The sequence below is a fragment of the Meleagris gallopavo genome, chromosome 1 (genome assembly GCF_905368555.1).
Source record: "Meleagris gallopavo chromosome 1, MGAL_WU_HG_1.1, whole genome shotgun sequence".
NCBI classification, from domain to species: Eukaryota; Metazoa; Chordata; class Aves; order Galliformes; family Phasianidae; genus Meleagris; species Meleagris gallopavo.
Window position 1 is genome coordinate 178,865,513 of NC_139404.1, and position 19,808 is coordinate 178,885,320.

General features: G+C 38.1%; 1 protein-coding gene across 1 annotated transcript; it reads left to right on the forward strand.

Annotated features, from left to right (window-relative positions):
* KBTBD3 (kelch repeat and BTB domain containing 3) lies at window positions 1-18,999 on the forward strand. The gene is made up of 3 exons (XM_085216269.1): window positions 1-271; window positions 9,896-10,140; window positions 12,889-18,999. Exons 2-3 carry the CDS (start codon window positions 9,920-9,922, stop codon window positions 14,507-14,509), a joined length of 1,842 nt encoding a protein of 613 aa, XP_085072395.1. The 5' UTR covers window positions 1-271; window positions 9,896-9,919; the 3' UTR covers window positions 14,510-18,999.
* Window positions 19,000-19,808: the final 809 nt, after the last annotated feature.

The following is a 19,808-nucleotide window of genomic DNA, read 5'->3' on the forward strand; positions in this document are numbered from 1 at the left end:
CTGTCAGAGCGGCGCCTGAGTGACAGCGGAATGCGCCAGGTGTCGGCCTATCAAAGGAAAGGCGGTGCCTTGCGGCTGAGCTACGCCCGCGGTGTCGTCAGAGACGCACCCGCACGGCGGGATGGGCGGGCTTTCATGAGGACTGACAGCCCGCGAAGCCACTCCGAGTACAAGAGCCGGGAGAGTGACGCCGGAAGGCGCCAATCTGCTGGCGTCGCTGCCGCGCGGGGGTGGGCCAGAGTGGTCGGAGAGCCGCCGGTGTTGGCTGCAGGTGGGTACGCGCCGTTCGGAGGGGAGCGAGAACAGGGGAATGGCTCTTCACCGGGCGCGGAGGGACAGCAGTGCTGACGGCCTCCACATCCCAAAGCCGAGCGATCGGGCTGCGAGGAAAGAAAAACAGCTGTTAGCACCCCGCCCGCGCCAGCTTCAGTCCATCCTTAGAATGAAGGGAGTCGCCGCGGGGCGCATGCGCGGGCGGGTGCGCATGCTCAGAAAAGCGCTGAGGTCGCTCCCGCCTCCCGCAGGCGGGGCGCTATGAGGGCGGGGCGGCACTGCGGGGTTGCTGTCTGCGCCGTGTGGCTGCTGCGGTTCGTCCGGTTCCTGTGGTGCCGCAGGGAAATGCTGCTCAGCGGTAACGACCTGTAGCTGAGCCTTGCGTTTCAACTGCTGCGTTCTGTGCACTCAGAGGAGAAAGCTGTGGCCTTGCTGGTACTGAGTTAAGGATTTGTCACAGCTGTAATGCAATGAGATTATACCCAGTTCCAAAAAAAAAAAAATAAGGTTTGATTAACGAGTCTGACATGGCTGTGCTTTCTACTTACAGAGATATAAGTGAGTCAGTACTTTTAACTAGCTTGTTTATTGAAAAATTGGTGCCTTCCAACTCTAAGGATTCTATGACTGCACATAATTATAGATAATTACGGGAGGTGGAACTAGATGGTCTTTGAGGTCCCTTCGAACCCAAGCCATTCTATGACTTTGTAAGTGCAAACTGAAGCAAGAGGTGCACTACATGGTGTGTAACGTAATTATGAATTATATGAAGATGCATTTTGATTATAAAGAGGCTACGATTATAAGTGTGCTCAGTATTGCATGTATGTTTTGGAAAAAAAGTCTTTTTTAATCACATATAGAAATTTAGAGGCTATAAAACAGTAAAAACAGTGCTTTTTCTCTTCCAGAATTTGCAGTAATGATATTTGCCCAAATTAGAAGTACAACACAGCATTTTTTTTTCCTCTTGAAAAGGAAAATTTTAATTCCTGAACTTCTTTACCTAAAAAAATACAGCTTTGGAATAAATCCCAAGAAGTTTGAGTCTGTAATCGAAAATGTTTTTTATCTTAACGGATTGATGTGGTTGTGAGTGGATATGCAATTGAAGATCACTGCTTGCAGAGAGGGAATCTTCCACTTTGGGATTGCCTCCAGGAATCAATGCAATTTCACTGCTTCCTGCTGGTATCATGCTGTTTCTTTTTGTGCTTTTTCTTTTTTCTTTTCATGCTGTTTTTTTCAATCACTTCTAAAGAATTCAAAGCTTTAAAGTCTCCGTGTCACCGTTTCTTCTTATAACAATCTGTCTCAATATATATTATTGATAAATGCCACTTTTGTGAATTAAATGTCTCAGACTGTCACATGCATTTTTTTGATTGTCTGAAAATGATTGACTGAGTATTCACAGAAAATGAAGTTATTTATGAAAAAGCTTGTGAGACAGAGTTGCACTGAATTTTCCAGGCAGGAACCTGGAATTCTGTTACTGTTACAGATCTTAATAAGTTGATAACCTGGAGAAAAAGCAATAATAAACTATAAAAATGCGAGGCTTTCTACATAGTATTTGTACTTAATTTACATTTGAGCGCTCTCTTGCCCCCTTAGTAAGCACTTAAAAGGGCTACTGAATTCTTCAGATATCTGTTCCATTCATATTCGTCTTGCTGAATATTAAATTAGGGCTGTTAATTTACATGTGTAGTGCTAAGCAGTGCATTTAAAAATTGTCAGTAAAAATTAATTTCTCCCCCTTTGATCAGATCAGGAATGAAAATAATAAATCATCTTAATAAGTACATAAAATATGTCAAATATAAAAAATAAATTTAAAAACATTATTTTAAAACAGTGAACTTGACATGCTGAACATCCCAAGAATTTATAGCATTCTAATTGTTAATATACTAAAGCAGATGAAATTTATGAGACAACTTTTTTTGAAGACTTACACTCTCTTTACAGTTGAATTCTGTGTTAAGAAAACCTCCTTGCAAAAAATGTATACAATTTCTTTCTTTTCATTGTATTAATTCTTTTTCCTATTTACACAAAGTATGCTGTAAAATAGCAGTGCTTACAATTCTACTGGTTTATAATCCTACTGTCAAGTAAGACATACCAACCAAGCAGGTAGCAACAGAAGTAGTGCTCTCTTGAATCATAATCTGTTTTTCATGAGATACCTCATAAGAACTCATAAGAATCAACATTCTTTTTTTTTTTTTCTGTTTTTTTTTAATTTACACAGAGTGTTGTACAGAGAGTGCTATAGCACAGTAATAGTGTGCTCTCAGATAAAACCAATAAAGATTGCTTTATAAATCCTTGTAATTCTAAAGTACTAAATAAAGGTTGGATTTAGACTGTTTTAGCCAGCTGCATTAATAGAAGATAAAATATCTACACAGAGAATGTTATTTATCCTGGTGTACATGGCTGAAGAGGGTGTCCATTGTACTGGGAACAGTCTCAGGCATTTCTTCAATTGCAGAAGGCTCAGCCATGTTTATTGTCAGGTAGGCATGGCCCTGACCTGTTTTTTCTAACATGCGTATGCATGGTACTTATTTATGCTGAGTACTTTCACAAAACAACAAGCTGTTACAGAATTGTTGATATATTTTTAAAAATCTTATTATAAAATGATCAAAATAGTTTGGTATTAGTGTCCTCCAGTGTTACTATGTACCTTGTCCTTATCTGAGTGTTTGCACTCAATCCTTTTTACACATGCTTTTTCCCCTCCCTTATGTATATAATATTTCTTCTGTTGGGAATCATAGAATCACAGAATGGCCTGGGTTGAAAAGGACCACAATGATCATCCAGTTTCAAACCCCTGCTATGTGCAGGGTCACCAACCACCAGACCAGGCTGCCCAGAGCCACATCCAGCCTGGCCTTGAATGCCTCCAGGGATGGGGCATCACAACCTCCTTGGGCAACCTGTTCCAGTGTGTCACCACCCTCTGAGTGAAAAACTTCCTCCTAATCTCTAACTTAAACCTCCCCTGTCTCAGTTTAAAACCATTCGCCCTTGTCGTATCACTACCCACCCTTGTAAACAGTCATCCCCTCTCCCATTTATACGCTCCCTTCAAGAACTGGAAGGCCACAATGAGGTCTCCCTGGAGCCTTTTCTTCTCCAAGCTAAACAAGCCCAGTTCCCTCAACCTTTCCTCATAGGAGAGGTGCTCCAGCCCTCTGATCATCTTAATGGCCCTCCTCTGAACCCGCTCCAAGAGCTCCATGTCCTTCATGTACTGGGGGCCCCAGGCCTGGACGCAGCACTGCAGATGAGGCCTCACAAGAGCCGAGTAGAGAGGGACAATCACCTCCCTCTCCCTGCTGGCCACCCCTTTTTTAATGCCACCCAGAACACAGTTGGCCTTCAGGGCTGCAAGCACACACTGCTGGCTCACGTCCAGCTTCTCGTCCACCAGGACCCCAAAGTCCTTCTCCGCAGGGCTGCTCTCAAGGAGATCTTCCCCCAGTCTGTATAAATACCTGGGATTGCTCCAACCCAAGTGCAGCTCCCTGCACTTGTTACTTGCTTAGGGTAGCACACCTTAAGCCATTCTCATCTTAGCACAAAATATAACCATTTTATATGTTAGTCACAGCATCTAAGGGTATTTGTGCTGCTGGTTAGTATTTATAAACACATGAATGTGTTCTGATCAGTGCTTTGGTGGCAACTACAGTAGACACTGCCCAAACAAAAGTATGTCTCTGCTCAACGCTCACTCTGCAGTTCTGTTTGCTTTGCCATTTCAAACATGGTGGAATGGATACCAGCATAAATTTAAAGAGTTGTACTGCAGTGGTTATGATATTAGTGTGTGTAGACATGACAGTGTGCAGCTGTTGAAGTATTTTGAAATGGCTGTCTTGGATGTTTTGGACTCCTTTGTAAGTTTAATGGTATACTTTATTTACAGTCTCTTAATGCAATGTCTAGGATTCAAAAAATATCCAGAAAATAAAGTTGAAATTCTGAAGAGCAGCTGGACTTATCAAAGGAAAAGTATAAATAAATAAATTAACATTTCAGTTTTTCCCATATACAGAGCTACAAATACATCTTAAGGATTGTGGTTGGTGCCAAATAGTAGAAAGTCTTGATAACAGTGTTTACATCTTACATCTGTCTTTCGAAAATAAAATATTATCATCACACAATTGTAGAGTTTGGAAGAGACCTCTAGGGATCATCGACTCCAACCCACTTGCTAAAGCAGGCTTCCTACGGTAGGTCACACAAGTAGGCATCCAGACAAATCTTGAATATCTCCAAAACAAGGGGCTGTGCAAACTCTGGGAAGCACAGTGCTCTGTCATCCTCACTGTAACAAAGTTCTTCTTTCACATATTTGTGTGGAACTTCCTGTGTTCCAGTTTTTGATCATTGTTCCTTGTCCTATCACTACACACCACTGAAAAAGGTCAAACAGCACTTCTCCTTGGTGAATCCTTTTTGACTACTTCTGATAGTTTTCTTCTCTTCCAATTGCTTGAGGATGGCATCCAGAAGAAGTTGTACCATCAGCTTTCCAGGGACTGAGGTCAGGCCCTTTTTCCACATTTCATGGACCTTCTTCTTCCCTTTGAGTTTACCCATGAGCTCTTTTAATGCAGGTACTTACCTTATTACCTCAACCATTTTATTGTAGCTTTGTACCAATACATTAGGTACTACTAATAGGAATGTGTGCCCATAGTATGGGCTTATCACACTTCTCAGGGTGAAAACGTAACACCTGGGTCACCTAACTCATTATTTTGTAGACTGCTTCATTCTTTTTCCTCTTGGGAAAAGGGCAGTATTAAAACAGAGTATTAAAACAGAGGGGGTCTTGTGAAAAGCAGAACTGGGTCCTTTTTATTGTACTTTGTGATGAACCTTGTGATGCTCTTATCAGATGTTTCCTCAGTTCATCCACAGTAATGACTGCAGTTAGCAACCTTCCCCATCCCCAAACTTCTTTTGATCAAGTGCTAGCTGCTTTGGTTTGCTTTGTGGCCAGACACATGCAGGCCATTTCTTGCTAGTTAACTGTCTGGTGTGCAGAATGCCTCGTCCTCAACGGAAAGTCTGAAGAGAGAACCTTGAAAGGTATGTCTGTCTCCTTGATGATATATTATATGGGGTTCACTTTAATGAATTTCAATTATTAAGTGTCATTGCAGTGGCCAGTTGGCCCGTTATTTAATGAGACCGTCCATTACCTGGAGGGGGCCTACAGGAAAGCTGGGGAGGGACTTTTCGTAAGGGCAGGTAGTGACAGGATGAGAGGAAATGGCGTTAAACTGGAAGAGGGTAGGTTTAGACTAGATATTAGGAAGAAATTCTTTATTGTGAGTGTGGTGAGATACTAGAACAGGTTGCCCAGCAAGACTGTGGATGCCCCCTCTATGGAGGCATTCAAAACCAGGCTGGATGGGACTTTGAGCAACCTGGTCTAGAGGGAAGTGTCCCTGCCAGTAGCAGGGGAGTTGGAACTAGATGATCCTAAAGGTGCCTTCCAATCCAAACCATTCTCTGATTCAATGATTCTATGACTTTCAAGTAGGAAAAACTTTCAAGTTTTTTTTTTTTCTTTATTTTTTTCTTTTTCAGAAAGCTAGGTTAAAGGCTTAAAGGCTATACACAGAACTATGAATTTGGAAAAAAATAAATAAATTTGCTTTGACAAGGCAGAGCAAGAATGAAGTGTACAGTAAGAATAGCAGACCATCAGCTGTGACCATGTGGAGCCCACAAGCACAAACCTACGCAGCAACCCTCAGCTGCCATATGTCAGGGCATCATCAGTGAGAAGACCATATGGCAGATAGCTGAATTATTCCTGTAGCTGTGATATGTCCCCCCCAGTTTCTTTCTTCATGGTGCTGTGAATCTTGCCATTCTTAAGACCAGTTGTACATCTACCAAAATGTAGGCATTCATCAGTGCAAGAGCTGAAAACCTTCAGCACCTGAGCAGAGAAACATTGTCAAGTGATGAGGTACCTTTTTTTTGAACACATTTCATCTCACAGCAGGCAATACCCAGCACATACTAGTATTAGGGGTCAGATGTATAACAATAAGGAGGTGCTGGAAGGCTAGTTGTATGACGAGTGCCAAGCCAGATGTGTGACAGAAAAGGGCTTGAGTATATAGAGCTTTTGTGTGCCTTGAGAAGAGAGTGTATGGCACATAGCCTTATGTTAAGAAATAAAAAGAGACCCTAAGTCTAATGAACCATTTAATGGAGTTTGGTTCTTGGTAATTTAGACAAAGATAGACTTTGTAACTGGAATCCCGTGGAAGTAAATAGAACAAAAATAAGGAGTCACGTTGCCCAGTTTTCCTGAGCTTCAGACCTATGCAACATATGCTCATGCCATCTATGGTTTTACCCTGCTGTCAGTAACTCAATCAAATATTTATAAATGTAACTGTAATTATTGATTAATTCATATGGCCTTGTAGGAGAATGCATTAAATAATTATAAATACTAATTGGCCCTGTTTTAACACGCCAACTTTAAGCTATCTCGTTCAAGTATTTTGTAGGGCTTTAAATCACAAATATCCACCAAATGGGTAAATTAGTACAAAAACTATCAAATAAGGTCGGAATTGGCTATAGGAAATATGAGAATTGATTGATTTATTAATTTTCAGCAGAGTAGAAGGAAGAGCGAATTAGTCTAAACAACAGTATTCATTCAAATCTTCCTTAATGTCAGACAACAACAGTAGTGGTATAAAATCTGATAAAATCTGCTTTTAATACAAGATAAGGAGACACTGCTGTAATAGATGAGGATTTAGGATGCAGTGGATGACCACTGGATGAGTAGTGAGACACCGATGAGAATTTAACCATCATGCTGTACAATAAATCATAGAATTGTAGAATGGCTTGGGTTGGAAGGGACCTCAAGGATCATCAAGCTCCAATCCGCCGACCTCCACATTTAATACCAGGCTGCTCAGGGCCCCATCCAACCTGGCCTTGAACACCACCAGGGATGGGACATCCACAACCTCTCTGGGCAGCCTGTTCCAGCACCTCACCACTCTCTCTGTAAAGAACTTCCCCCTGATATCCAACCTAAGTCTTCCTTACTTCAACTTAAAACCACTTCCCCTTGTCCTGCTGTTATTTACCCTTTCAAAGAGTTGATTCCCCTCCTGTTTGTAGGCTCCCTTTAGGTACTGAAAGGCTGCAGTGAGGTCGCCCCGCAGCCTTCTTTTCTCCAGGCTGAACAAGCCCAGCTCCCTCAGCCTGTCTTTGTAGGGGAGGTGCTCCAGCCCTCTAATGATCTTTGTGGCCCTCCTCTGGACCCTCTCCAACAGCTCCCTGTCTTTCTCGTATTGGGAGATCCAGACCTGGACACAGTATTCCATATGAGCCTCACAGGAGCAGAGTAAAGAGGGGAGAATCATCTCTCTCACCCTGCTGGCCACCCCTCTTCTGATGGAGCCCAGGATACCATTTGCTTTCTGAGCTGCAAGAGCACACTGCTGGCTCATATTACGTTTTTTATTCACCAGGACCCCCAGGTTCTTCTCCTCACAGTCTGCATGGATGCCTGGGATTCCTCCAGCCCAAGTGCAAAACTGCACTTTGCTGTGTTGAACATCATCAGGTTCACCCAGGCCCACCTTTCTAGCCTCTCGAGGTCCCTCTGAATAGCATCCCTTCCCTCCACCATGTCAACCCCACCACTCAGCTTGGTGTCATCAGCTATCTTGCTGAGGATGCACTCGATTCCATCATTGATGTCATTGATAAAGATGTTAAAGAACACTGGTCCCAAGACAGACCCCTGGGGGACGCCACTTATTACTGGCTTCCACCTGGATATAGAACCATTAATCACCTAACCCTAAAGCTAATAACAGTGAAAGAAAGATGAGCTCAAACTAGACTGCATGAAGAGAATAGTGAAAGAAATAGTGAAAAAAAAACAAATTTGGTCTCAATGGCTTTAGAAGGTCTGATAGTTGTTTAACTAATCCTGACAAAAGCTGGGAGAGGACATCATCACTTGAGAGTTATGGGTGAATAAACATCACTAAGGAAAATTAAGTCAACTGACAGTTCTGCCAGAAGATCACATGAATGTAAACATTAATAAATTGAATGTGTACTTAAAAGAACACGTGATCTTGGCATCAATAGTATTGTAATAATCTTTTAGTGCAAACATTAGTGGTGAAACAAAACTGAATATATACTGTCATTATGAAAGTGATTACGTGATACCTTTGCCCACAGAGATGGACATGATGACATTAGATGTTTCTGTTGTTCCTTACACAAAGATGAATATTACTGAAACTGGTAATTTTACCTACAGAAAGCAAATAGCAGGTCAGAGCATGCTATAGAAAATATACGTAAAAGAGGATATGTCTATTATCTGTTATCAACTCCACATATTTGTGGAAAGGTTCACATTTCCTTAAGAAAAAAAAAAAAGACTTATTTTGTGTAATGCCAAATAGACATAGAAATTCACTTCAAGTTTCATTCAGATGTGGATAACTAGTTTTACTGAAGCTACTCTGCTTTTGCAGATTTAGTCTTTTGAGGAACAGAATTGAAGGCCATATGAAAAGGGCATTTTAGAGCATTCTGACATACAAAAGAAAGCTGGGGTTTATGGGACCACACATTAACAGAGTAAATGGTAGTCTTGTTCTGTATTTTCCTAGTTCCTCATACTTAAAATGGAAAGAGTGAATATGTGAGATTGTCTGGCCATGGGGATGATAAGATGCCAGTTTCAAGCATGCCAGTGCTGGGATCAAGATAATGGATCTCTTCTATTCCAGGAGACATGGTGATCTCCTTGTGGGTGGAACTACCTGACTAGATAAAAGTATAGATCAGTCTGCTCTGAAAATACCTTCCAAGAAGAAGGTTGCCTGATGGTTAAGTTTGCTCTGAGTGTATCACCTGATTACCTAGATAAGCTTTTTTACAAAATTTTAAGAAGAAATTCAGTATTATCCTGGACTCCACATTTGGCTTGGACTTTTTTTTTTATCCCCTTCTTTATTGATTCAGATGGGCCATCATCTGTTGCAAGTACAATTGGAACTGTGGACGCAGAGTTCTGCAATCCAAGTTTCTTTATGCTTTAAAATAGGGAAGTTGGACTAAAAGTTCCAGAAAGGTCAACTTATGCATCTGTAGCAGTATGAATAGCTCTTAGGACGGGTGTAAATAAAATATATTTGAAGTTTCTTAATACCATCAAAGAGAAATCAAATTGTAAGAAGTCGAGTTTTTTTGAGGGTAAACCTAGGAACAGTCTGTCTTAAATGACCATTAAAATCTGTAACGTGCTCCTTGGTCTGCTTCCTGTGGACTCTGTTGAAAAAATTATTGCAGGTGGCTACTATGTTGGATACATTACTTTTCAAAGTATGTTTGTATATATTTTGCAAAGTGGAAGTATTATACAATTCAGTGTAAATGTCACTTAAATTTAGTGCATGGGACTCGCAAACCAATTTCAGTGCTAGGATTTTTGGTTTATGGTGTAGTGATTAAAAAGAAAAAATAATGACCATAAAATCAATTACTTATTTTTCCATTTCAGGTTCATGAATAGATTGAAGAAAACATGGCCAATCGAGATTACATTAGCAGACCTATTTGCAATGGAATTTCTGTTCCTGAAAATAAAATTAATTCCTTAGTGGCTGAAGGTCATGGACAACAAATTCTAAAAGTACTACAGAAGTTCAGAGAACAAAATATATTTTTTGACTTCAAAATTATTGTGAAAGATGAAGTAATTCCTTGTCATCGTTGTGTACTGGCAGCTTGCAGTGATTTTTTCAGGTAAGTATAATTTTGGCATGATTTGGCAGGAAATGAACTGAATGTTCTTTGGAAGGGAGGGAAAGAATATTATTACAAAAATTAAAAGAGAAATCATCACAACTTTGTATGTCTGCAGAGTTTTCATCAAAGCAGTCAAACACTGTAATACAGTTAGTAAAGTAAATACTTGCACTGTTAGATTTCCAGAGTGACCTGAGAGCCCTGTGAGTTTGAGATTCAAACAGCAGTCTGTGTATTTCACTGGGTCTGCTCACTGTTCACTGGGACATAAATGTTAAACCATAAACTGCATGACTCCTCTGTTTGGCAGAACTGACATAAATTGTGTATCTTCAAGATTTGACTTTGCATGGAACAGTCTGTGTTCTTTATACTGGAAAGCATAACAGATTGATTCTAGATATGTACTGCATTGAACAATTGTGGATAACTTGTTAATGGTTTTGGAGTTGGGTTGGATTTTGTTATAATAAGATGAGTAATCAGAATAGCACAGTTTGTCTTCAGAGTTATTTAAGCAGATAGCAGATATTTTTTCCAAACTACAAATTTCAGCCTTTCAGTATGAAACAAAGCTGTGATCTTCTTACTTATGATACTTAAAGCTCTACATTCCTAAGGGACAGATTAGTCATATACAGAATTTATGAACAACTTTGCTAACCTTTTCATTAGCAAAACTGAGATGTGCAAACCCAAACTACAAACCTGTTTCTAAATATATTTTTTAATGAAACTCAAAAGTAAGATGTTCTAAAAATGAAAAAAACAGGGTCCTGAAAATGAGTTAATGAACTTAATTCAGTTGCCTGTATGTAAGTGATACATTATTCTCAAATGGCCTTTGAACATCCCACAGTCTGCATAAATCTGCCATATACGACACAGGACATAGACAAGACATGTGTCCTTAGGACTATTGACTAAAGAAGAAATGCAGATGAGGTATTTCTTCATTGCAGCAACAGATCTTGCTTTGCTTTAATGTATAGTACTGCTTGGCTCCACAGAGACACAAACAAAAAGGAATATTAGCATGAAATGGCTTCCAGTGTAATTTTTAGGGCTGGAGTAGTGTTTTCACTACCAATAGGCTTTTGGGATTAAAATCTGCCAGATAAGTTTATGTGTAACAGGTGTTAGCAGCCATAAAATTCATAAGTTGTCTTGGAATGCAAGGCTTATCTATTACCTTTGGAGAATAAAAAGTACCTATGTCCACTAGATAAAAAGTTATTTGTCTGAAAGATTGTCTTTCTTTCCTGTGGACTTCATTTTGGTTTCACTGTGTATACCCAAGATTCAGCAACATTTTGGTCCCTACTTGTTAGCTTTTTGATTCAAAGCCTTTTCCTAGCTCCTGCTCTTCTGCTAGTATTTCTCAGTTGCTATTGCTTGTAAGTGAAGCTTTATTTCCTAGCACCCAGTGTCCTTTCCATATTACTCTGCAACTTAGAGATTTGTATCATAGCTTCAAAAGACTGAGTATTATGTAAAAAAATTTCAGGTTGTAAGTTTCTTATTGCAATTGAACCTTCTTGATGGTTGGACTAGATGATTTTATAGTTCTTTTCAACCTTGTGATTCTATGAGTCTATGATTCTTGTTCAGGAGGTGAGTTTTAGCTTTACTTGATGCTCACTTTCCAAAGAGTATGCTGTACACAGTGGTTTTCACTTTCTTCTTTAGCTTCATAAAAAGTATGGGATTTTAAAATCACATACTATCCATATACTAATTGTGTAAGAGAGCTATGATATAAAACTCATTTTTAAATAGGAACTACCTATGATTTATTATTAATCCAAATTTTATACTCAGTATTTGGAATCATTTGTCTAAATCTTTCTCCACTATCATCTTTGGTCAAATCTGGGACACTGATGCTTATGCTCCAGGAGGGTAAGGGCAAATGACATGGCAGAATGGTTCTCTCGCCAGATTGCAATACCTTAAACATTTTATTTCACAATGTTAGATTGTGTGCAGTAGTTAAAATGTGGCTGTTACGTATTTAGTAATAAAGTACTCAAAGTTGCAATAAAATTTAGACAGATCTACTGATCAATAATATTCTTTTCACAATTTCAACAATTGTCTTGGTAGTCAGTCACAATCTATTTTTTGTACAGGACATTTTATCATCAAATGCTATATCAAAACTTCATTTTTTATGAACATCTGCCTGTATCCATATATCTGTCTGTCAGCTCTGAAGCAAAAAATGAAAGCTGCTCCTCATACATTTTCTCCTCTCACCACTCACCCACTTTTATTCCTGAGGAATGCACCCATCATCCATGCTGCCATTTGTTCCAACCTGCAGTTTGGAAGGCCTTTTTCCTCTTAATTTTCTGTATTTATCCACAGCGCGTGACCTAAATCAAGTTGGTTTTTTTTTTGCTATATATTTTTCAAATCAGCCTTTCTCAAACTGTTGAAACTGACGCTGCCCCTAACAACTTTCAGTTCCACTGAGTTGTAGATTTCATCTCACTTTGAAAATCCATAGAAAACACAGCTGCTATCATTTTTGAACCGTTGCTTTGAGTACATTATCATCAATCCTTTCTGATGGTATTTAAAGTCAACGTATTCTTATTGTTGTTAACCTTCACATTTTAGATCTATAGAGCTATCCCACCTTATTATACCCCAAAATTTTCTCCTCCTTCCCACACCAAAGTTGCCTTCTGTTTGCTAGATCCTTAATTTATGTGTATATCTTCTATATTTTATTCACAGAGCCATGTTTGAAGTTAATATGAAAGAACGAGATGATGGCAATGTTACTATTAGTAATCTATCACCCAAGGCAGTGAAAGCTTTTCTTGATTACGCTTACACGGGAAAAACAGAGATAACAAATGATAACGTGGAAATGCTCTTCCAGCTATCATCATTTCTTCAAGTTTCACTCCTTTCCAAAGCTTGCAGTGACTTTCTAATAAAAAGTATCGATCTTGTCAATTGCTTACAGTTGCTTTCTCTGTCAGAAAGTTATGGTTCTGTCCGCTTATTTGATCATGCACTAGATTTTGTACAGCACCACTTTTCCCTGCTACTAAGATCAAGTGACTTTTTGGAGATGAATTTTGAGATATTACAAAAATGTCTCGAAGCTGATGAACTAAATGTCCCTGAGGAAGAATCAGTCTTGAATGCTGTTCTTCAATGGACCAAACATAACATAGAAACACGACAGAAATATCTGCCTAATTTGATCAAAAAAGTGAGGCTACACCAGTTACCCGAAAAGACTTTGCAAGACTTTCTGCATTCAGAAGAATATTTACTTAAAAGTGCTAATTGTTCAGTAATAATCAATGATGCAGTCAAAAGTGTGCAAGACTTCAGCGGACTATTTCCAGATGCACGTCCTTCAACAACAGAAAAATACATATTTGTTCATAAAACCGATGAAGACGGAGAAAACAGGCATACATTTTGCTACAACATCAAAACAGATAAATGGAAAGAATTACCACATACACACATGATTGATCTTCCAGGGTCAAGCTTATCTAGCTATGGAGAGAAAATATTTATAACTGGAGGATGCAACGGGAATTGTTACAGGACAGTCAGGCTTCATATCGCTGAACCGTTTCATGATGCCACTGACCAAACCTGGTGCTACTGTCCAGTCCGCAATGAATTCTCCATAGTGTCAGCTATGAGAAAACCAAGGACAATGCACACATCTGTTGTCACCTTAAACCAGTTATTTGTAATAGGTGGAAAGACCAGAGGAGCTCAAGAAACCCGAAGTCTTTTGGATGTAGAATCATATAATCCTCTCTCCAAAGACTGGAAATCTGTAAGCCAGTTACCAAGAGGTATCTACTATCCAGAAGCAAGTGCATGTCAGAATATAATTTACGTCCTTGGCTCAGAAGTGGAGATTACGGATGCCTTTAATCCGTCTCTTGACTGTTTCTTTAAGTATAACGCTATGACTGATCAGTGGTCGGAGCTTGTAGCAGAATTCGGGCAGTTTTTCCATGCAACTCTAATCAAAGCTGTTCCAGTGAACTGCACGTTGTACATATGTGATCTCTCCACCTACAAAGTCTACAGCTTTTGCCCAGAAACCTGTGTTTGGAAAGGGGAAGGATCTTTTGAATGTGCTGGCTTTAATGCAGGGGCAGTTGGGACAGAAGACAAAATTTATATCTTAGGCGGTGATTATGCTCCAGAAGAAATCACAGACGAAGTTCAAGTCTACCACAGTAATAGGTCTGAGTGGGAAGAAGTTTCCCCAATGCCAAGAGCCTTAACTGAATTTTACTGTCAGGTTATTCAGTTTAATAAGTACAGGGACCCATGGTCATCTGTAATGACAATTTGCTCTGGAGAATTTTGAAATTCCTGAGTCAAAATGATCTATTTAAATGCACAAATTTTAGAACAGATTTTTCAGTATTAGTCTGCAGAAAAATATGTATTATTTTTGTTTTAAATGTTCAGTTTAAATTGTCTGCTATAAAAGCGTTTCTGAAAGGGTCTATAAAATTCCCATTCATCCTAGCCATTATATATTAAGAATTACTTAGTTTTATATACAAGTCTTCTCTATAATTAACTGAATAATTTGAAAATACTACTTTTCAGAAAAAAAGTTATGAGGAATTTATTTTGTAATATGTGCCATTATTTCTGTAATAATCAGTTGCCCCAGGTGATAAATTGCTGAATGAGGAAACTGATAGTGATACTGTTTTCCCTATGTAACTGAAGTTTAAAGAAATCTGCATTCATGCTGGTTTTTGTTTTTTTTTTGTTTATATATATATATTCACAAACCTGTTAGAGAACTTCATTGTCAGTTTTATCTTATTAGAATGACCTGAGCAAGGGGAAAAGCCAAAGTGACCTTCACAGCATCTTCATAGCATTAAAACCAGGTGTCTAACTTGAAGAGACTGAATATTCCCATCATCTTACATCAGCTCTTCAGTTGCACCAGTTTTTTTCCATCCTTGTGCCTTAGTAGTAGCTGTACTTTCTGTTTTCATCCCGTCGCTGTGGCAAGACAAACTTTGATAACATTTTGCAGGGTGAGCAAGATTTCTACAGGGTGGATGATTCAAGTGGGAACTTTGCTGCACAGGTGGTCATCTCAATCACTGCAAGAAAAAACACTTCAGGATGTTTTCTAACAGAAGTCTTCCATCTCTGAAGTCTGCATCTCTTTCTGCTAAGCAGCCAATAGGCTGCTTACAGCAGAAAGTTGCAAAATTAAGTTTTAGTTGTTGCTTCAGTTAACTACCGGAAAAGTTCGTATCTTGTAATACACAGAATACAAAGTTAGGAAAAAAAACAAACCCGTACTTAAAGTAAGTAGCATTTCTGAAGGGAAATAAATCATTTTTTAAAACTTCTGTACTATTTTAAATTAATTAAAACACTTTCATCTTCATGGCAATTATAGGTGATAAGTTATTACAAGGTAAACACTATGCAATATATTGCTAGAGAAACTATAGTAATCTATTATGTTAAAATTGTAATGGATTTTCAGTATTAATACTACTGTGAAGTAAATTTGATCTGATGCATACAGAGTGTCTGTCCAACAGGACACTGGAATTATCTAGGTTTCATAAACTCACTTGTAATCTTCCACAGCCAGAGAATTTTCTTTCTTTCCAGATATTTAAATAAGATTTTACTAGCCCTTATGTACTAATGAGGTCATAAAGTTGTGTAACGCCAGACAGAATGGTTCTAAACATCTAAGCATGTATTTTCCAAGCAGCTTAAAAATGAACAAAATTTAGTGAGTTACCTAATGATCTTTTACATGGCTTCAGACAACCACTGTAATTTTGCTACATCTCTGCTGCATGTAGTTTTGGCAAAAGTAAAACTCAGTATTAATGCTTAAGACTTAATATTGCCTAGCAACATATTTCTCTTTCAAACAGTAAACAGTGGAAATCTACAATTTTGTCATTTGTATAATTTATGATATCTTTCAAAAAGTTAGATAATATTATAAATATTTTCATAAAGGTGTAAGTGAAAATTATGCGCATTTGGATAACCTATTAATAGTGGAACTTTCCCCCTCAGTAATTTCTATTAAGATATGTGTCAGTTCTGTAGAAGTAAATAGTTTCTTGTAGTAGTATTTCAGGTAACTTCCACATTTATTTTGATCTTTTCATAGTGAATCTCCATATTATAAGTAGAGTTAGACCGGTAACCTTTACAATCATTTTTATATCAGAACATGGCTACTGTCTGTTAGTAAAAATGATATGTATTGAATAGTTTAGGAGAGATGGAGAATACTATTCCAGCTTATTAAATTATGAAGGGGAAAAAAAATAGGAATATAGGAGAATAGGAATTTTAGCATTCGTAGGCTAGTTAAGGTAGCATAGACTTCATTTAATTATCACAACTTGTCACTTTCCATCAGAAGTACAAGGCTGCACAGAACTGCCAGGTGATAACCTGAACCAGTGGTTGAGCATCAGGTGAGAAGGCATGGCTAACCCAGGGAGCTTGGGTGCAAGCAATACACCTGAGTGGCTGAAAGAGTGGACCTTGGACCCATCCCTCCTCATCCTTATTTATGGGTAGCAGCTGAGGGAGCAGAATCTCCTTGGATAGAGGTTGCACTCGAGCTATCACTGGTTATTGGAAGGAGAGAGCAATTTTTCTTTGTTATCTTCTGTTGCTCCATAGCGCTTATATCCAAGTAGGAGGTGCTGTCATTGTCTTCTTTTGCTGCACAGAGGCCCAATTCTTGTTTGCTTGTAGTTTTGTGCTCTTTTTATACCCAAGTAATGACCATGTAATTTATGCAATGACAACATTATGCCCATTTTATATGGGTATAAACAGCTATGCAAGTTGGAAGAGACTAGAGAACTTAAAGTTACTTTCTGTTGCTTCTGTTGTGAGCAAATTGCTGGGTTGCATGAACAGCACTGAGTCAGTCACAAGTTCAGGTGATGCTCTTTCTTCCAAGTATTTTCTCACAGTTTCTTTTATTTGATATATTTGCTGTATGCATATACCTCTGCCATACGACACCCAACAGAGCGTATGTGGTAAATTCCTCCTTATTCACACACACATATGTGTATATAAACCTAAAGATAACTTTATTGGGAAAAAAGACATACTTCTTTAATATTCTGCATTACATTTGCACAGGAACTAAAGTCAGTTCCCAGTCCAACCAATCATTCGTGAATTTCAAATGGTGTTGTCTCGCTCTCTTAATTGCTGACAAGGAAATTAATTAGTAGCATCAGTTCCTTTTTACTATTTATTACAAAGTTACTGTGAAATAGAATGAATTTTCTTCTATGTAGGTCTCATGGAAGGGAAAAAAGGTTATTTGCTGTAATTTCAACGTGATAGGAGAAGGGGAAATGGTTTCAAACTGAAAGAGGGAGGGGAGATATAGACTAGATGTAAGAGAAACATTTTTTTACATTAAAGGTAATGAAGTACTGGCACTTGTTGGCCAGAGAGGTGGTGGTGCCCCATCTCTGCAGACACTCCGGGTCAGGCTGGATGGGACTCTGAGCACCTGATGAAGCTGTAGAGTTCCTGTTCATGGCAGGGGAGTTGGGCTAGATGCCTTTAAAGGTTTCTTCCAACTCAACTGACTCTGATTCATATGGAGGGCTGAATCTAATAGTGGAATTGAATGCAGAAGAAGGTATGTTACAAAGTCATGGTTAAAAACAAGGCTTTAAAATAAAAATTTATGACTTATTTATCACAGGATTTGTAATATATCTAGCAATGGATGAAATCTCAGCGAAGTCAACTGCACTACTCAAAACAATATGGGTTTCTTGCATGAATTACTTCTGTAGGTCTGGATCAAAGATATATTTTTAGCTGACTACACAGCAATTGCAGAATTTAAAAAGATTCCAAAATTAGTGCAGGGTGATTTCTGTAACTTTTCGGACTTTTCAGAGCTCACAGAAATTAATAAAAAAGTACGTTCCTCTGAAAATAATGCATTACTAGGCAATGATTACCTAGGTTCTCACTGAAATATATTAAAATGTTTAAAACATACAAATTGCATGTAAAAGTATATGCTACTATTTGCACCTAAATAATGTAACCAAAACATTTCTAATAGTTGTTTACTGTACATCACAAAACACATTATAAGCATGATCAGTACAATATACATTAAGATAATATACATGTGAGATTTTAATACCCAGTAATGATTATATTGGATAGTTTCATAAGAATGCACTGAAAACATTATGGCACTTTGCTAATGTCATCATACTGGTTTAGTTACAATAAATATCAATTATTCAGGTGTTTATATTGATTATGTTTGCACAGACCTGATAATTATTATTTCTGTATTAATGAATTTATTTTCTATATACTAAATACGTTAGTAGTAAGTCAGTTTACTGCTGTTAAAAATTCATTATATTTAAAAAACGGAGTAAGATTTATTGGGTCCGATTTGTTCCCAGTGTTACTCCATTAAGAAATCTGCATACCTCTTCTGATTAATAATAAGTATTAGATAAGGTGTAGGATATAGGATGTGCTGATAGCGTTTGGAAATGTGGAGTCTAATTTGAAATGTTTCTGTTTGTGGTTGACCAACAGGAGGCAGCATAAGATCTATTTTAATTAAAACAGAATTAAACCAGGGATACTTTGACAATATTTGTATGTATAAATTATGCTCAGTTTACTTTTTCCCTTCTAACATCTAGTAAAGCATAGAGATCATTAAAATCCTGCTGCTGCCTGGGCTCTGCTGATATGTGGAAGTATGACACTACTGTATGTTTGCTGAGATGTTCATTCTTCTGTGAAATAAAGCACCAAGCAACTGAATCCTTCTCAGGTGTCTGTAAATGTTTTTCATTTTTGTTTGTTTGTTTCCAGTGAGCTTCAAAATACAGAGAATCTACAGTGCTTCCAACTGGGCTTACATTTTTTTTCCAACTGGTGAACATTTTGAGTATTGGGATATGATCAAGAAAGCAATTAGGCACAAAAACTGCATTGACAGCATATATATATATATATTTTTTTTTTTCACTATCCTTGAACTTTTTATCTGCATATCGTTTGTAAATCAATTTGCTCTTATCAAGCTAAATTAATTTAGTCTGCTGGAAAGCTGTATATTTTTTACTGTATAGTATGTGTATAAATTGGTATTTTTTATTGGATGCATCTAGATCAGATTGGTATGTAGTATTTTCAATAGTTAAATATTGAAAATGATTATATATTTATTTTGAAGTGGGCTTCCATGCTACTTTAGACATTGCTACTCTAAAATACACGAGTGCAAAGGGTGCAGATGTGGCATTAGGTGAGTGAGCCCTCTGTTCTTATATTCCTCCAGAACTTAAAATTCAGTGACCTTCACAGTCTGTATCACAGACTGTATCACAGTATCTTACAAAGGATACCATATCATTTTTAAGAAGTTACACTCAATGGTTTTCTTAGTTCATGAGTAAGTTAAATACCTTGAGGGAATATTCACTGAACTTGCTCACTGTTAAACACCTAAGCCACCTTCCTTGACCAGCACATTTCCTTTATCCCTTCATAATTATATGGAACTTTATGGTTGGACAGCATAAGTTTCAGGTTATTTTCTCCCCTCCTGCCTTTAATCCTCTGCTATT

Coding starts and splice junctions, on each gene's coding strand:
- KBTBD3 (XM_085216269.1), top strand. CDS start 9,920: ATGGCCAATCGAGATTACATTAGCAGACCTATTTGCAATGGAATTTCT. Junction 10,141..12,888: donor GCTTGCAGTGATTTTTTCAG/GTAAGTATAATT, acceptor TTTTATTCACAG/AGCCATGTTTGAAGTTAATA.